Source organism: Sorex araneus, chromosome 1 (assembly GCF_027595985.1).
Source record: "Sorex araneus isolate mSorAra2 chromosome 1, mSorAra2.pri, whole genome shotgun sequence".
Lineage (NCBI taxonomy): Eukaryota > Metazoa > Chordata > Mammalia > Eulipotyphla > Soricidae > Sorex > Sorex araneus.
The window spans coordinates 191,047,023-191,065,588 of NC_073302.1; the positions used below are offsets into that span (position 1 = coordinate 191,047,023).

Here is an 18,566-nt window from a genome sequence, read left to right on the forward strand (position 1 = left end):
TTAGTTATTTGGGTAATACCATGTGTGTCGGCTGAATATGTGACTTTTTTTGTTTGTTTGTTTTTTGGGTCACACCTGGCGATGCACAGGGGTTACTCCTGGCTCTGCACTCAGGAATTACCCCTGGAGGTGCTTAGGGGACCATATGGGGTGCTGGGAATCGAACCTGGGTTGACCGAGTACAAGCCAAACGCCCTACCCACTGTGCTATTATTGCTCTAGTCCCTGTAACCTCATTTTTGAATTATCAATGATCAGCTCTAGCTTTTTAGAGTAGTATCAAACACAAGTAGATTTTCTTAATGAGGTAAAACATCAGGGAATCAGGGCTCTCTGTCTCCAAAAACTTTGTGTTTCCAATCTACCCTATTAATCCTTAGTCTTCCAGTTAAGGTGATTAAAAAGCCTTGAAATAAAAGTTTTTGACATCTTATTTACTTCTAGGGTAGAGTGTTTGCCTTGCACATGACTGGCCGACCCGGGTTCGATTCCTCCGATCCTCTCGGAGAGCCCGGCAAGCTACCTCGAGTATCCCGCCCACACAGCAGAACCTGGCAAGCTACCTGTGGCGTTATTCAATATGCCAAAAACAGTAATAAGTCTCACAATGGAGACATTACTGGTGCCTGCTCGAGCAAATCGATAAACAATGGGACGACAGTGCTACAGTGCTATTATTATTTTGCTTTTTTGGGTCACACCTGGCCATGCACAGGAGTTACTACTGGCTTTGCACTCAGAAATTACTCCTGGCAGTGCTTGGGGGACCTTGTATGCTGGGAATACAAGGCAAACACCCTACTCTCTGTACTATGCTTCAGCCCCAGTTTTTGACATTTTATTTTATTTTTTTCATAGAATATTTTCTTTTTTTCTTATTAATTAGTGAGTCACCATGAGGGTACAGTAACAGATTTACACATTTTCATACTTGTGTTTCCCTCATACAATATTCAAGCACCCTTCCCTCCACCAGTGTCCATTCTCCACCACCAGTGAACCCAGTATCCCTTCCACCTCCGAATCCCATTCCCCCTCCCCCATCCCGCCACCCCACCTCTGTAGCAGGGCATTCCCTTTTGTGTTCTCTCTCTCCTCTTCTCTTCTCTCTTCTCTTCTCTTCTCTTCTCTTCTCCTCTCCTCTCCTCTCTCCTCTCCTCTCCCCTCCCCTCCCCTCCCCTCCCCTCCCCTCCCCTCCCCTCTCCTCTCCTCTCCTCTCCTCCTCCTCTCTCTCTCTCTCTCTCTCTCCTCTCTCTCCTCTCTCTCTCTCTCTCTCTCTCTCTCTCTCTCTCTCTCTCTCTCTCTCTCTCTCTCCTCTCTCTCTCCCCCCCCCCCTTTTTTAGGTGTTGTGGTCCGCAATAGGGGTATTGAGTGGCCATCGTGTTCAATCTATAGTCTACTTTCAGCACGCATCTCCCTCCTGAGCGGGTCCTCCAACCAGAGCTTACTTTATGTTCCCTTCTCTATCTGAACTGCCTTTTCCCCCAGCATGTGAGGCCAGCTTCCAAGCCATGGAGCCAACCGCCTGGTACTTATTTCTACTATTCTTGGGTGTTAGTCTCCTACTCTGTTATTCTATATTCCACACATGAGTGCAATCTTTCTGACTCATTTTGCGTAGCATGATATTTTCCATGTTGATCCACTTATATGCAAAATTCATCTTTTCATCTTTTCTAATAGCTGCACAGTATTCCACTGTGTAGATGTACCAAAGTTTCTTTAACCAGTCATCTGTTCTCGGGCATTCGGGTTTTTTCCAGGTTCTGGCTACTGTAAACAGTGCTGCGATGAACATGTAAGTGCAAATGCCATTTCGACTATACTTTTTTGCTTCTCCGAGATATATTCCCAGAAGTGGTATTGATGGATCGAATGGGAACTCAATTTCTAATTTTTTGAGAAGCGTCCATATTGTTTTCCAGAAGGGCTAAACAAGTAGGCATTCCCACCAACAGTGTAAAAGGGTCCCTTTCTCCCCATATCCCCTCCAACAGCGGTTGATTTTGTTCTTTTGGATGTGTGCCATTCTCTGTGGTGTGAGGTGGTATCTCATGTTTTTTGATCTGCATCTCCCTGATGATTAGTGATGCAGAGCATTTTTTCATGTGCCTTTTGGCCATTCGTATCTCTTCTTTGGAAAAGTTTCTGTTCATTTCTTCGCCCCATTTTCTAATTGGGTTGGATCTTTTCTTCTTGTAGAGTTCAACCAATGCTTTATATACCCTTGATATCAACCCCTTATCAGAGGGGTATTGGGTGAATATCCTTTCCCATTCTGTAGATTGAGTTTTTGACATTTTAAATGACTTACTAAAACCTTATCTTTGGGTCACAATACCAAGCCCCTTAGCAATATCAAATTCTTCCCCCGCAAAAAGCACAACAAAAACCATCAAAACAATCTATTCAGAAAAACAGAGGACTGGGGTCGGAGCAATAGTACAGCGGGTAGGGGAAACGTTTGCCTTACACGCAGACGACCCGGATTGATTCCCAGCATCCCATATGGTCCCCCGAGCACCGCCAGGAGTAATTCCTGAGTGCAGAGCCAGGAGTAACCCCTGTGCATCATGGGGTGTGACCCAAAAAAAGAAAAAAAAAAAACCCTCAGAGGGGAAATTTGTCAGAATTTGAAAACTGGACTAAAACAATGTGGCTCAACAAATAATACTGGACATTAGGTTCAATAAAAATTAAAAATGAAAAACTAGAAGCAGAGAGCTGGCTTAGGGGCCAGATGCTTCCCATGCATAAGACTCCATCCTCAACACTCACCTGCCTGTGAGGCAGTCCCCCCAAAAAAAAGAAAGATGGAAAACACTACAGATTGTCACAGGACAATCTGTCATAGGCAACAGGAAATTCACTCAAGATGCAGCCCAGACAAGCAGCTAGAAGAGGCCACAAAGTGCTGCTTCTCTCTGGGACGAGGCGCTCTAAACCTGGAAGGTCCTCATCTTCACCTAAACTCGGTCTTACATCCTTGGACAACAGCTCAGAGAGCCTGATGGCCAGAGGCTAAAGGTCCACTCTCACTAGACACTGCCTGTCCCTCTCTTTATTCACCTAGGGCCCACAAAAGAGGACTCAATCCTCAATTCCCCTGGAAGCTGCGTCACTCTTGCCAGGACATGGTGCTAGCCCAAAAAACATTTCTCTGGAGATGGGAAAGCATAATTCACTACATGTGTTTCTCCTTGGGACTGAGTCTGCTGAGAATGGGCCCCTTCGGTTACAACTATACTGTTGATAAAGGCAAGATCGATCTCATGTTGAGGAATTAGAATGTATTTTAAAGTACATCTTAGAGCCAATGGAAGCTGGGATTTTTTTATGATCAGCAAACCTACTAGTCACTGTCTGTGGAGTATGTGCACCTGCATGAACCCATTCACTCTTCAGACAGTCCATGAGACAGAGGTTGCTGTCACTCTGACAGTAGACACAGGAACAAGGCAGATAGGTTTGAGGGCTGGTGTGAAGCCCAGGTCTGAACAAGGCAGTCTGACTGTGAAGGACAACCCTTCACTTGTTTCTCATTAGTCCCTTCAGAAGGAAAAAAGAAATGGGTTCCCTACAGAAAACCCTTAAAGAATCTGGGAGGCATGGCAGTAAACTCCCTGCACCAGATGGAGTCCTGTGAGGGTCTCCAGGGAGAACCCGGGTGGGGTCTGCACTAGGTGGGCCTTGGGAAGAGTTACTGGGCAGAGTGACCCTGCGCTGGTCTCTGCTAAATGTTAGCTTGTGGGCGGGCCACAGTGAGACCCCTACAAGCCCCTTGCCTGCAGGACAGCTTACCCCCGAGTAGTCCGAGTGGTCACTATGAGTTGCAAGGCTTTGGCCTGCAGCCTCATGTGCTGTATAATAACCACCTGCTTATTCTCGACACCGCTGTACATGAACTCCATCTTGTAGGTCTCTTCCATGATCTACAAGAAAAAGATGCCAAGTCAGCATGTACATGGGAAAACCCTCAGAAGAGCACAGAAGTCGAAGGTGCTTTGGGTGTCCCCCAGCACTGCAAAGAGGACCGTGCGGATATCAAGCCCCAGGATTCTACGTACAAAGCTTTTGCCCCAGCCTGTTGAACCGTATCTCTGGCCTCTCCATACTTTCATCTTCATCTGATTTTTAAAGAGGCTTAGTTTTTATTAGTTGGCAGAAGAAGGTGGGGAAGGGGGCACACTCAGCAGTGCTCAGGGCACTGTGCCAGAGATCACTCCTGGGGTCACTTCGGCCATGCTCAGAGGACCGTATGTGGTGCTAAGGCATTCAACCGGGGGTACGGCAAGCAAGGGAAGCCCCTGGTAATCTCTCCAGCCCCTAACCTTTTTTTCTTCCCCACTTCTTGGGTCACACCGGGCGATGCTTTTTGCACTCAGGAATTACTCCTGGCCATGCTCTGAGGACCATATGGGATGCTGGGAATCGAACCCGGGTTGGCTGTGTGCAAGGCAAATGCCCTATCAGCTGTGCTATCTCTCTAGGCCCATTAAAAAGGTTTTTATCTTCAGCAACATAAAATGTAAAGGACTCAATGGGGCATGACCATTGCTTAGCACCGTGTCACACACAGCAATGGCAACTCTTGCCCTCTCGCTCCAGACTCTGCTTTCTGGTCCCAGATGCTTCCTAACACAAGAACCCCATTTGTGGCTTTAGCTATTAAGTTCCATCCCCCTGTTGTTGTTTTTTCCTTGCTTTTTGGGTCACAACCGGCAATGCACAGAGGTTAATCCTGGCTCATACACTCAGGAATTATTTCTGGCAGTGCATGGGGAACCGTATAGGATGCTGGGAATCAAACCTGAGTCGCCCGCATGCCAGGCAAATGCCCTACCTGCTGTGCTATTGCTCCAGCCCCCACACCCCTATAATGAGCCATGTGGCAAGGCTGAGAACTTCAATTCCGGCAGGTGTCAGAGAACATGGGCTGGAGTGATAGCACAGCAGGTAGGGCATTTGCCTTGCATGCGGCTAAACCAGGTTTGATTCGAAGCATACCATATGGTCCCCTGAGAATCATCCGGAGTAATTCCTGAGTGCACAAGCCAGGAGTAACCCCTGTGCAATGCTAGGTGTGACCCAAAAAGCAAACAAACAAACAAAAAAGTCAGAAAACATTACTGGGAAGCTCTAGCTGTCTCTGCTTCCTGAAGGTGATCTTGTTAAGCCTGAAGTGTTGTGAAATGAGCATCCTGCCCAATACTTCTGAAGAGGTCTTGAGGAACCTGAAGCACCCAAGATGTGACAATACCCACCCACTATGAGCTCCCTCCAGCTCACCATTGGTGACACCAATGAGTCAGCTCAGTACCACCTTTATGGAGCTATTCAAACACTAATACTAGAATAAACAAGATTGCTCAGAATCAGAACAGAAAAAACTCAATCAAATGAAATGAAATGTACATGAACCAAGGGGAATACTGGATCATAGCTCTGAATGTTGAGGTCTGGGCTCCATCCTGAACTACAGAAACCACCATCACTGTTGGGAGGAACTGCTAAGTACTGAGCTAGTCACAACCCCCAGCAACTGCACCACCAGGTATGACCCAAGAAAGACAAATAAAAACTAAATGCTAATGTCACTGCCACTGTCATCCCGTTGCTCATTGATTTGCTTGAGTGGGCACCAGTAATATCTCCATTGTGAGACTTGTTGCTACTGTTTTTGGCATAGAGAATAGGCCATGGTAGCTTGCCAGGCTCTGCCATGAGGGTGGGATACTCTCAATAGCTTACCGGGCTCTCCGAAAGGGACACTAATGTACTGAGGAAAAATATAAGGACATTTTTACAATTCAAAAAATGGCAAAATTTTAGTTTTTAAATACAGACCTTGAAATATAAACAAATTTTCCGTTGTTACTACTTCAGGCTAGCTCCGTCGGTGCTGGAGTTATTCCCAGTACAGTGCTCAGGGGCTGCGCCCAGCAATGCTAGGGACCATGTCATGCCAAAGACCAGCCCAGGCACCTGCATGTGAAGCGGGAGTTCCCGCCCACAGCAGGAAACACTAGGGAACAAAAGAACCTTCAAAATCACATCATTCAGCTTCCATATAAACTAGAGGAGGGAAAGAACAAGGTGGGTGGTGGCCAGCCCAGCCTCACCCAGCAAATCAGAGCAAATCCAAAAACAGAGGTTGCCCTGGTGCCAAGCTAGCGCTCAGTCATGGTGCTGATGCCACCACTTCTCAGACCACTAACTTGCTGAAGTCAGAGAGACAGAGCAGAAGTCAAAGCCATGTGAAGGCTGCTGACTCTGGTCTGGAAAATTCCTGGACAGGTTACACTAAAGGTGTGTTTCATGGGCGTATGGTGCCGCCAGCAGGTCAACCTGTACCTGCGGGGCGAGTGCATCAGCAGCCTGATGGTACTTTCAGACTTCCAGACACCCGAAAATTAATGCTTTGCCTTTGGCCAGCCCCCAACAAATTGGGGCCAAGTTTACCAAGAAATTAAATGGCCAAAAGTTTGGTATGTGGGAGCCACACCCACAACCTCTGGCTCAACTACATAAGTTCATTTATTGGCCTTATTTCAGAGACCCATAAATCTTGAAAGAGATCAAAAGATGCAGTTAGGGCCAGTGGCGCGGAGGTATGCAGGAACCTTTGACTGAGATCTCCAACCCTGCTTGGATCAGGACTGGTCTCCTCCCACCAGCTCCCCAATTTTCAAGTGGCTTGGCAGTCACACCCACAAACTGCCACTGGTGCCATGCAATTTCATCAAAGGCCAAGACCCAGAGACTATAAATTAAAGTTCCCAGAAGAGAATGACACAGAATTTCCTGGACATTATATTCTATCCATAACAAGCAATACAAAACAAATTTTTTTCTCTCTCAAACCAAAGTAGAGAGAGAATATGGGGGAACTGTCTGCTACATAGGCAGGGGGAGGGATGGAACTAGGTGTAGGGTGGGGTGAAATATACTGGGGATTTTGTGGGGTTTTTTTCTTCTTTTTGGGTCACTCAGGGATTACTCCTGGTTCTGAACTCAGGAATTACTCCTGGTGGTGCTCAGGGGACCATATGGGGTGCTGGGAATCAAACCCGGATCGGCTGAGTGGAAGGCAAATGCCCTACCCGCTGTGCTATCACTCCAGCCCCTATACTGGGGATTTTGGTGGTGGAAAATGTGCACTGGTGAAGGGATGGGTGTTTGATGATTATATGACCTAAGTTCAAACATGAAAGCTTTCTGTCTCTCACGATGAATCAATTAAAGGGGGTAGGGGGAAATGAAAAGAAAAAAAAAAAAACAAACAACACACAACAGCAACAAAATAACAAAGGTGGGTTTCAGTAAACTTACCTGTTTCGCAGCTGCCGAGACCAAATCACTCTGTTTCAGATACAAGGGAGCAGCCACATTCCAGAGCTTTTCCTGCAAGGCCTACATGAAGTGATCAGAAAAGAACAGAGCATCCATGACAAAGAGTGGGAGATAATTTGCTATTTCCATTGCTGTGAGCTGTGAGGACCACTCTTGGAATGCTAGGGTCCTGAGCAATGACGGGGATAGAACCCAAAACAAAAACACAAGTAACATATGACACACCCAAGACACACCTCCACGCTCCTTTGAGATCTGTTTGTTTTACTTCAAAATCTAAGGTTGGGAGCCAAAGCAATAGTACAGTGGGTAGGGTGCTTGCCTTGCATGTGGCTGACCTAGGTTTGATCTCGAGCTCCTGAGCCCAGCAAGAGTGATTCCTGGGTCCTGCGAGGAATATGCCCTGTATACCACCAGGTATGGCTCAAAACCAAACAAGCCAAAAGGGTCAAAATTAAGAACAGTTCTGTGGAGCCAGAGTGATAGTCCAGCAGTTACAGAGCTTGTTATGCATGTGGCTGACCCAGGATCCATCCCTAGCACCATAAGGAGTACCCTGAGCCCCTCCAGGAGTAGGACCTGAGTTCCACTGGATGTGCCGTACCCCCTAAAATAAACAGCTAGCCCCCAAAAACCTGGGACCTGCCAAGACATTCTGATCTTCTCAACCCTGTTCTGCTCTGAACTCATTTCCTAGAGAGGTCTCCACCAGCTCCCAGTAGGTGGGGAAAAGCTCAGATTCGATCCTTCCTATTGCCCTCACCCCACAAACGTCAGAGTCCCTTTCCAATTTGCTTAACCACACCCAGGCCTCTAGGACTTACTGACCAAGCCAGACAATCAAATATGGAATCTAATCCTACATACGGAGGCTGGGAAGGAGTGGGAAAACAAACACACACCCCTTCTGCTTGTGGCTGCCTTGGGCATAAATGGGAGGCACTGTCCCCACTGGGGGAGCCCAGCAGTGGACATACACAACCTATGCCATCTGAAGGGCCACTGCAGCTCCTGAAGTACTGCCACTTGTGCAGTGCACAGTACATACAACAGATCTACTCCACAGACCTCAGGCTGCTCACAGTTATGTTTCTTAGGCTTCTGTGAGGACAGGCAGAGAAGACAGAGAGCACATAGCCGGGAGGAAGCCCTAAGTGGCCAGTGTGGCCCCAAAACAAAACAAACAAAAAGAATTAAGTAGAATTAATTCTTAAGAATTAACTAAGGAAGGGCTAGAGCGATAGCACAATGGTAGGGCATTTGCCTTGCACGCAGCTGACCCGGGTTCGACCCCCAGCATCCCATATGGTCCCGAGCACTGCCAGGAGTAATTCCTGAGTGCAGAGCCAGGAGTAACCCCTATGCATCACCAGGTGTGACCCAAAAAGCAAAAAAAAAAAAAAAAAAAACAAAGAATTAACTAAGGAGACATACAAACAAGTCTCGGATCCGAGCAACTTGCTGCAGAGACGGTCCGAGACTTTGCAGTAGGCCTCTCCACCAGGCTGCTCCAGAACGGGGCAGGTGCTGTCCCTCCACCTGCCCTCTAGCAGCTCCAGCAGCCGCCATTTTCTAGAAGTCAGCAAGAAGCTCCAGGTACAAGTGGCAGTGACGGCAAATCCCAAGTCTGGTCAAATCCCAGGTCTTGTGGGACAGTGGAGGAGTGGGTCCTTCTCCTCCTCCGCCCCCACGGGACTCCGAGATGACGCCACATCCGCCCATCTACCTAAGCTACCACACAGCCACAATCCAGAGACACACAAATGAATCTCAGACCTGAGCAACTTGCTGCAGCGATTTCTTCAGACCCTAATTATTAAAATCTTAGAATTCCTAGAGCACGAAGCCATAACAAACAATACAAAACACACTGTCTAGTACTGCATTTTTGGAAGGTATGAGTAGTGGTAGGACTGGTCTCGAAATATTGAAGGTAACTAAAGTAGAAAAAGAGTATTTTGCAAATTGTCTGCCACACAGGCAGGGGGAGATGTGGAATGGGGGAGAGATACTGGAGATTTTGGTGGTGGAAAACAAACACTGGTGAAGGAATGGGTGTTTGATGACGGTATGATCAAAGCTCAAACATGAAAGTTTTGTTACTGCACCTCATGGCGAATTAATAAAAAAAATAATTAATTAATTAATTAATTAAATGAATAAATTTTTTAAAAAGAATTAACTAAGAATTAAATAGGTTAATTAAAGGATGCTTTAGTTAGGGACAGAGGGGGAGGACAGTGGGCAGGGTGTCTGTCTTGCACGCAGTAGATCCCCGCTTGGTCTCGGGCATCCCATATGGTCCCCCAAGCCCCACCAGAATTTAGCCCAGAGCATAGTACCAGGGGTGACCTCTGAGAGCTGCCAGGTATAACCCCTAAGCAAAACAAAACAAAAGAATTCTTCAATAGAGACATATTGCACAGAACAGTACATGATTCCACAGTGGCTAGTAGTTACTTAAGACCAAACATTTTCCCCTTTATGGTCACTTTCGGGTCTGTTAATGAGCATTCTTGGCATAACAGAACTTAATCATGAACATAACATACACAGACCAACCTTGATGAGAAGAAGCTGACACCGAAGATATGTAGCTGAGAAGTCAGCTACTCCTGCCAATTCAGACTGAAGTTCTCCAAGTCTCTGTAGATCTCTGCAGGAAAGGGAACAGTGGGTCACACACTGGATAGTGACACCAAAAGCAGAGATCATGCCAAAAGTTAGCATTTTACACCTAAGAAACAGCTCATGAAGTCTCACGATGGAGACATTAAATGTTGCCACTCTAGCAAATCGATGAGCAATGGGATGACAGTGACACAGTGATAGAGTGATACCATCTAATACTATAGTGGCTAAAATTAAAAGTTTACTCACTTTGAGAGCAGTTTAAGTAGACATTCTTTTGGCAAATAAAATCATACTGCCATACAGAAGTCACACCTATGGCCCAATAATTTGATTAGTAGCTGTATTTGGACTGGAACGATAGCAGAGCGGGTGGGGCATTTGCCTTGCACGTGGATGACCAGGGTCCAATTCCTCCATCCCTCTCAGAGAGCCCGGCAAGCTACCTGTGGCATATTCAATATGCCAAAAATAGTAACAAGGCTCACAATGGAGACATTATTGGTGCCCGATCAAACAAATCGATGAACAATGGGACAAGAGTGCTACAGCGCTACAGCGCTATATCTATTTTTTAGGCCATACTTTGCTGTGCTCAGGGCTTACTCCTAGCTTATGGATACCTCCTAGCAGACTTGGGGAGTCATAGGGGGGCTAACAGGAATTGAACCCAGGTCCACCACATGCAAGGCAAGTGGCTTACCCCATGTTACTATCTCTCTGACTCCTAACCAGCAGCTGTAATGCTAGAAAGCAATTCTAAGGAAACTATAAACTGAAAAAAATATGCTTTCTGACTCATAACAGTAATTGTTATATTGACAAATATGGTATAACCCGAAACTACCTGTTCTATAATAGAGAAACTGTTAAAAAAAATTTGTCTATCAATGGAATAGTGATTAAAACATAAAGTGGTAATAAAATATATGATTTCAATTATGTAAAAAGACATACAGAATTTTGGGTCAGAGTGATAGTACAGCAGATAGGGCATTTGCCTTGCACACACTAAACATGGGTTTAATCCACAGCATCTCATATAGTCCCCTGAGCACGGCCAAGAGTAATTCCTGAGCAAAGAACCTGGAGTCCTCAGCCTAGCCAGGTGTAGCTCAAAAACCAACCCAAAATCAAACAACAGGATGGAAACAGGGCAAAGTCTTCTGGGTAGCCACACAGGATACTTCTGGGATTCCCTTTCCCCTTGCTCCTCTCGGCTTTATCAGCCTAAAGAAGCTGATAGCTTTGATCACCATAGCAGTCAGATTTTAACTCTATACAAAAACAAACTAAACAACTCTGAAATGAAGCAAATGTTTCAAACAACTTTTTTCTCTGCAAGGTAAAACACACAAGGATCACTAGCATACTCCTGCACAGCTCCTCTAGGCAGTACCTTAGGAACAAAGAGGAAGGGAAGGATCGGAGCAACAGGAGTGGGAAGGCGCTTGCCTTGCATGCAGCTAATGCAGGTCTGGTCATCAGTACCCCACACAGTCCCCCGAGCCCTGCCAGGAGTGAGCCCTCAGCACTGCTGAATTTGACCCAATAACCAATAAATAAATCAGATGAAGAGAGAAAGAATTTTAATGAAAGAGGAAGCCTCAGTTTCCTCGTGACTGACTGTGAGGAAGCCAGTTTCCTCTCTTCTCCAGGTGCTTCATCTCTCCTGCATCAACCTGACACACATTCCACCCTCATAATTATGTCTCAGCCTTCCTGGGACTTCCCAGGAACAAAAAACTGCCTTGGAGTCAAGGCTGAAGGAGAAACAACTGGCAATTAGGCCTGGAAGATTCATTTCCCCTTGCCAGTGAAAAAGAAAGCCAGTTTCCTCTTGCCACCTTATCCCATCGGACTCACACACACACATTTCATTCCCAAAGTCCTGCCCCAACATTCCTCAAGCTTTCCAGAACCCTGGAACGCTGACCTCTGAGATAAGGGCAAGGATGCCCAGAGAGATAGAGACCAGCTGGACAATCACGGGATTTTCTGGCATTTTTAAAATATTCACCAACCAATAAAGACCAGGAGTCCTTAAAAAGGCCCCCACAAAACTCCCTGACCTTAACTCAGTCCCATACTAAGTTCCTCCAAACTTGGGGAGCTTCTTTACTTCTCTCTTCTACTTTCCAATAAACTTTTCTACTTTCCAACTCAGAGTCTGAGTATCTTTATCACTCACTATTTTCAACCTTGAAAATACTTAAGAACCTGGGAATTGCAGAGGTGCAGAGACACGCCAGTGGCCACTCTGCCTCAGCTGCATCCTCACCCCAGAAGCACCTGTTTGATCCTGCTTAACTACAGTGTGAGGGGGCGGGGGGAGGGGGGGCAAAGCAAGGGGTCAGGTTGATGAGGGGGGAAGGGAGAAGGGGACACACCGGGGGTCAGGCTGATTGAGGGAGGGAAAGAAGGAGGGAGACACACCGAGGGGTCAGCTGATTCAAGGGGGAGGAAGGAGGGGACACACTAAAGGGTCAGGCTGATTGAGAGGGAGCGGGGGGGGGGGGGGGGGGGGGGAGAAGGAGGGGGCACACCAAGAAGTCCAGCTGATTCAATCTTTAGTTTAGAACTTCACCTGGACCAGAGTTATAGTACAGCTGGCAAGGCACTTGCTTACACACGGCCAACCCAGTTTGATCCTCTGAGTCCACCAGGGGTGATCCCTGAGTGCAGAGCCAGGAGAAAGTCCCAAGCACCACTCAGTATGGTCGAAAAACAGAAACAAAAACATAAAGCCTCACCTAATAAGATGTAGTCAGCCAAAGAAACAGCCAGGGGTGAGGACAGACAAAGACTTGGAAAGGGCAGAGTCCTGAGATGCTGTTGTCAGGAGAAGCAGTTGTTCTCAACCAAGAACCATGGGCCACGGAGCAGGGGCAGCAGCAAGCAGAGGCAGGCCCAGAGCACCAGTCACCAAAGGACAAAGCCAGGGAGGGTCAATACGAGGCATAGGGGAGGATTGTGTACACAGACAAGGGGAGACCAGAACAACCTTCAGCTACAAAATAAAGGAACTACATACCAAGAAGGACTGTGCATATCTGAGTATGTGTACATGTGCACACTAATCACACTAAAAACGTACAGTTTTCCCCAGAACCCATACGAGAGTCAGACAAATTCCCTATGACACAATAAATATTCCTCCTGTTTAACTCACCATGACCCACCAGACTAACTCATAAGACAGAAAAGAATTAAAACAGCTTCTTTGTAAGCCTTTCTAGTTGTGTACCAATTTGGTCCTAAAATACGAAGAGCTTTGACTGCCTGATGTGCCAACCACAAAACATAAGGGTCAGACAGACCAGAAAACCACTGGTGAGCAGCAGTGAGCCAGCAGCCCCAGCCTCACCTGATGGTGAGCTCCAGCAGCTCCTGGGAACCCTGGGGGTCCAAGTGCTGCAGGCTGTACACCCGCACCAGGCTCTGTTGCAGGAACTGGGATGAAGGGTCCTCGTGAGGTGCCAGGTTGGGCGAGGTGGCAGATGACACAGGTTTTCTTCCTGGTAACTGAGCAGACATGGGGTGATGATAGTACTATCAAGGTCAGACCCAATGATTGCTTATTAGCAAAAAAAAAGGCAATATGTGAGGCAAAGTGAAGGGAAAAGGAATAGGGGAGGGGACTTGAAGAGGAAAAGGAGGGAAAGGGAGAGAGACAGCAGTACAGAAATGCCTATGAACAATAGCATAATCCACCTGCTATGGCCATAAGCAATAAGGTGGAGGGAAGAAATGGTAACAACGTATAACTGAAATAAATGAGCTGCTCACAGGAATACGACTAAATTTACTCATGTGACATTTTCTTATTTTGATTTGTACTGGCATACCCATAGTGCTTCCGGGTATTCTGGCTCTGCACTCAAGGGTCACCCTTAGCATAGCTTGGGACACTACGCAGTGTTGGAGTTAGAACCAGAATTGGTAGTGTGTGAGGCAAGCCCTTTATTTTTATTTGTTATTATTATTATCATTTCTTTTATGTAGGAGTATTGCTATTTAGCCACTGATTAGGCTGACTGAAGGAGGCATGAACTCCACATTACGTCTTAATTTTTTTAGATTTTTTTCATAAAGTTGTGCCCAATATTTTTTTACTTCCAATATTTCAATACCATTCCCACCACCATTGCATTTCCCACCATTATTACTTTGAATCTTCCCACCACTACCCCTGCCCCTTAGGCAGATGCTAAATAATTTATTTTGTACTCCAAGCCATGAATAGTATGAGGTTCTGCTCCTGGAATTCTAAGATTTCTTTAAATACATGGGAGTCTGGAGGCATCTCTGTGGCATACTGCTATATTCTGAGATTCATTTATGAATATGAATCATGGACATTAATGTGCTTAAATGGTGCCCAGAGAGAGTTCTTGGGCGAGAACTGGAAGGGTGAGGAAATGGAGGGAGGTTGCCCATCCCAGACTCTGTGAAGCCTAGAGTTTTCAGTCACTAGTCCCACATATCTGGGTTTTTCAGTGGGTTCATTCTCATGCATGGGGAGCTCAGGATGAGCCTGTGAAAGTCAACTAATGAGTGTGGCAGCAATTGGGTTCTGGAGGTTTGAGGTTGCCGAGGTTCATCTGGTGCAAGTGAGGGACACACCAGCTCCTCTCCAAGGTGTCTGGGTGAAATCAGGCTGGCGCGTGGTGGGGAAGACATCGCAGCATACTGCTTTCCTCCAAGGTTCATTTGTGAGTCTCTGAATCATGGCCGCTAATGCGCTTAAATGGCCTACTTTTGACCTCTTTTAAGACTTATTTATGGGTCTCTGAAGCAAGGCCAGTAAATGAACTTGTATAGCTGAGCCAAAGGTGATTTGTGGGCCTAACTCCCACATATCTAACTTTTGGCAGTTTAATTTCTCGAAAAACTTGGTCCTAAGTTGTTGGTGTCGGGCCAGAGGCATAGTGGCAATTTTAGGATATCAGGAAGCCTGAAGGCACCATCAGGCTGCTGATGCACTCGCCCCACAGGTATAGGCTGACCTGTTGGGCTGCACCGAGGCCCTGAGGTAAGCCCTTTAATCCCTGTAACTATGTCACTTTTCTTTTCCTTATTTGAAACTTTATTTAAAGTTTCAAATAAGGATTATTTGGGGCCGGAGTGATAGCACAGCGGGTAGGGCATTTGCCTTGCATGCGGCAGACCCGGGTTCAATCCCCGGCATCCCATATGGTCCCCAAAGCACCACCAGGAGTAATTCCTGAGTGCAGAGCTAGGAGTAACCCCTGAGCATCGCTGGGTGTGACCCCCCCCAAAAAAAGCAAAAAAAAAAACCCAAAAACCATTATTTATAAAGTTGTTCATAATATAGTCATTTCAGGTATTCAATATTCAAAATTCAATTCCAATAGCAACTCCACTACTAGTGTGACCTTCTCTACACGCTCACCCACCAGCCTAGCCCCTGAACAGGCACAAAATAATTTACTTTACATTTCTTATTACAACATCTATCTCATAATGGTGTTATTAAATTACTGTCGGAGGCTTGCTGAGCTGTGAGGGGCTACTGCTTTTGCTCACTGAGCTCAATGGGCTTCTGCACAACTATCCCATCTCGTTTTCTGTATTCCTACTAAGCTGTCAGTTCTGGGAACTTCGGACTGCATGTTCCGGCAGCTCTATCACTAGGATGATTCAGCAGCATGGCATCTTGGGTATATCAGGCTGGGCACAGCTATGGGTTCTCTCAAAGAAAACAAACACAGCAGACTACCCATTTTAAAATACACTGTCTAGAGGCTGTGGGTAGGGCACTTGTCTTGCATGAAGTCAACCCGGGGTTCATCCCCAACACCATATGGTCCTTGAGCCCCACCAAGAGTGACCCCAGAGTGCAGAGCCAGGAGTAAGCCCCTCCGCTGTGACCAAAACAAAAAAGAGAGAGAAAGAGAGAGGAAGGAGAGAGGGAGAGAGGAGGGGAGAAAGGGAGAGAGGGAGAGAGAGAGAGAGAAAGAGAGAGAGAGAGAGAGAGAGAATGTAAAGATGACTTTTCAGAGAAGACAGTCTGCTTCCAGCTATTTAACGCCTACAAAGAACCAAAGTACAAAAATAAATAAATAAATAAAAATAAAAAGCAAAGCTAAAAGGGTTTGAACATACCCGCAAGGCAGGAACAAGATGGGAGAGGCTGTCTCGGAGGTAGGCATAGTGCCGGAAGGTGTGATCAGAGAAGAGTGCAGCCATGGTTGGGCAACTCTTAGCAGCATTGAAGATGAGAACCAAAACTGCAATGTCTGAGGGATTAGCATGTTAAGGAAACTTGGAGATATCACAGGTTGAGTTTGGCCAAAACTTGGTACTCCCCAATTTCCATTAAATGACAATTATTTTCTTCTCTTTTGAATTTTTTGCTACTTCCAGTTCTGAGTTGTGGGGTCGCTCCTGGAAATACTGAGGGGACGGTGCAGTGCCAGAGATGGAGTGCAGGCTTCCACATGCCAAGTGTGTACTTGGCCCACTGAGTTCTCTCCTCAGTCCAACAACTTTCTAATAATCGAGCAACTTGAGAGGCAGCACCTCATCTGTTCAAGTCTGATCATGAGACTAACCAGTGAGTTATGTTGAACCTCTAATTCATTGCTACTGTTATGAGCCACACACAGCTATGCTCAGAGCTTACTCCTGGCTGTGAGCTCAGGGATCACTTCTGGCAGGCTGGAGAGGGGGAACCAAATGGGATGCTGGGATCAACCTTGGGTTGGCCAAATGTACAACCCTACCTGTACTAAAGGTCTGGCCGCTCAACTTCCAATTCTAATTCTCTTGATATTTCCACCTAAGTATAATTATACCTGCTACTACTCTTCAGCCCTTCAAAGTCGTCCTTAAGATTTGCTGATCAAATTCTTTTAAACTCCTTGTAATGTTAATGTCCAACATAACAACAAAAAAAAAATTGTGAGTGGTGGTGCCAGGGATAGAATCCAGAGGCTCACACAAGTACACATGTGCTCCTTCCCCATTCACTGTAACAAATATGCTTAACAACATCAAGAATGATAAATTCTTTCAAAAAGGGTTAATGGACTTGGCCTATAGCCATCAGAAACAGCATTATCTATGGCAGTTACAGTCCTATGAAATTTATTTTTAGATTTTTGGCTCCAACCAGTGGTATTCTAACAACCATATGACAGTAAGGATCAAACCCAGGCCTCCTGCATGCAAAGCATGTGAGACCGGTCTTTGGGGTGTGATTATGTACTGAGAGGGAAGGAGGGGAGTCCTCTAAGCAGACTGTGGGGCTGTGGGGCCACTCCAGCAATTCTCAGCCCTCTGGGCAGCTGCTTTGGGGGCTGCCTAATGCCTGCGCTACCTCTCTCTGGGCCTCTCTCAAGTTAGTCTGGGACACTCGAGGTAAACAGTAGAGTACTGGTCCACACACAAGTCAACCAAACTCTCATGCAATTCTCCAGCGCACTAACAGAGTCAAACAGGGAAGGGAGAGCCCAAATAGGTAGTGCACAGATCTCGATCTTGCAAACACGAGGCCAAGTTTTATCCCAGCACACTGTATGGGCGGGCCTAGAGTCCCCTATCACTGATGGGAGTGACCCTGGTGCCCAAAGCACTGGTATGACACCACTCCCCCCTCCCCCACGCCCCCCAATAAACATAAAGCAAGAAAGTAGTCAACTGTACAAAGGTGAGTGGCTGGGCTGACTCCTATGTCTGATAAACACCTTTAAGTCTAAGGATATCCCATGAAGAGAGCAAAAGGAACAGGCAGGGGTGAGAAGTTGTATCAATACATAGATGCATTCCAGGAAAGTGTCCAGGCCTGGCGTGCCGCATGGCTTCATAAAGCCCCAAGAACCTGCACCAGAGATAGGCTAGTCACCAGGCACAGTGCAGCCTTGCCCTACTTCAGGCTTCCAATCAAAATGATTAGGAGTAAAACAAAGCGGAAGGTGCAATCTCTGAAACTAGAGACGTTTTACTGACTCCCAGATTTGTTCTTTTGAGCTAGCTTTGGTTAGCTCAGCCTTGTCTTTCTCACCTGAAAACTTAGAATAATTCCCCCTTCTGTTGTTTGGAAGATCAGTTTTAAGTGGTATTTGGAACAATACCACTCAAGAAATAGTTAAAACAGTATCATTAATGGAGAAAGTGAGTCGCTGAAAAAATTAACAATGATGCTGAGAATAATAGCAGGTCCCCCTCAGAATATCCCCTTCTCACCTAACATGAAAATAAAAGAGAAAGCCACCTGCAGAGCAAGCTATGCTGCAGAAAGCATCCCCTCCATTTCCCCACCCCCCCACCCCCCCCCGCCCTGACGGGCCAGCAGCACCGTTCCGAAACTCAGAGGATGCAGGCTGGGTCATCCATGTCAGGCTCGGCTGTGTCAAAGAATGGGTGAGTGCTCAGGAGCTCAGGCACCAGAGGAAGCACCAGAGTTGGGTGTCGGCTCCCCAGAAACTTCAAGCATCTGAAATAAAACAAGAAACCAGGCAGCAAGTTAAGGAATTCTTTCAAAGTACAGACACTGGGAATGGAAACCATATTCAGAGCAGGAGATTTGATTTGATTAATTCTCACTAGAAGTTGGG

The 18,566-nt window shown here is 46.4% G+C and overlaps 1 protein-coding gene across 2 annotated transcripts in view; it reads right to left on the minus strand.

Moving 5' to 3' along the window:
• Positions 1 to 18,566, minus strand: part of INTS4 (integrator complex subunit 4) — a 97,073-nt gene that overhangs the window by 7,772 nt on the left and 70,735 nt on the right. For both annotated transcript variants that reach the window (XM_055118715.1, XM_055118674.1), the window contains 6 exons: positions 18,330 to 18,445; positions 16,114 to 16,247; positions 13,352 to 13,509; positions 9,916 to 10,009; positions 7,333 to 7,413; positions 3,802 to 3,932 (listed from right to left, as the gene is read on the minus strand). In XM_055118715.1, the coding sequence (XP_054974690.1) occupies positions 3,802 to 3,932; positions 7,333 to 7,413; positions 9,916 to 10,009; positions 13,352 to 13,509; positions 16,114 to 16,247; positions 18,330 to 18,445 (714 nt within the window). The remainder of the gene's footprint in view (positions 1 to 3,801; positions 3,933 to 7,332; positions 7,414 to 9,915; positions 10,010 to 13,351; positions 13,510 to 16,113; positions 16,248 to 18,329; positions 18,446 to 18,566) is intronic.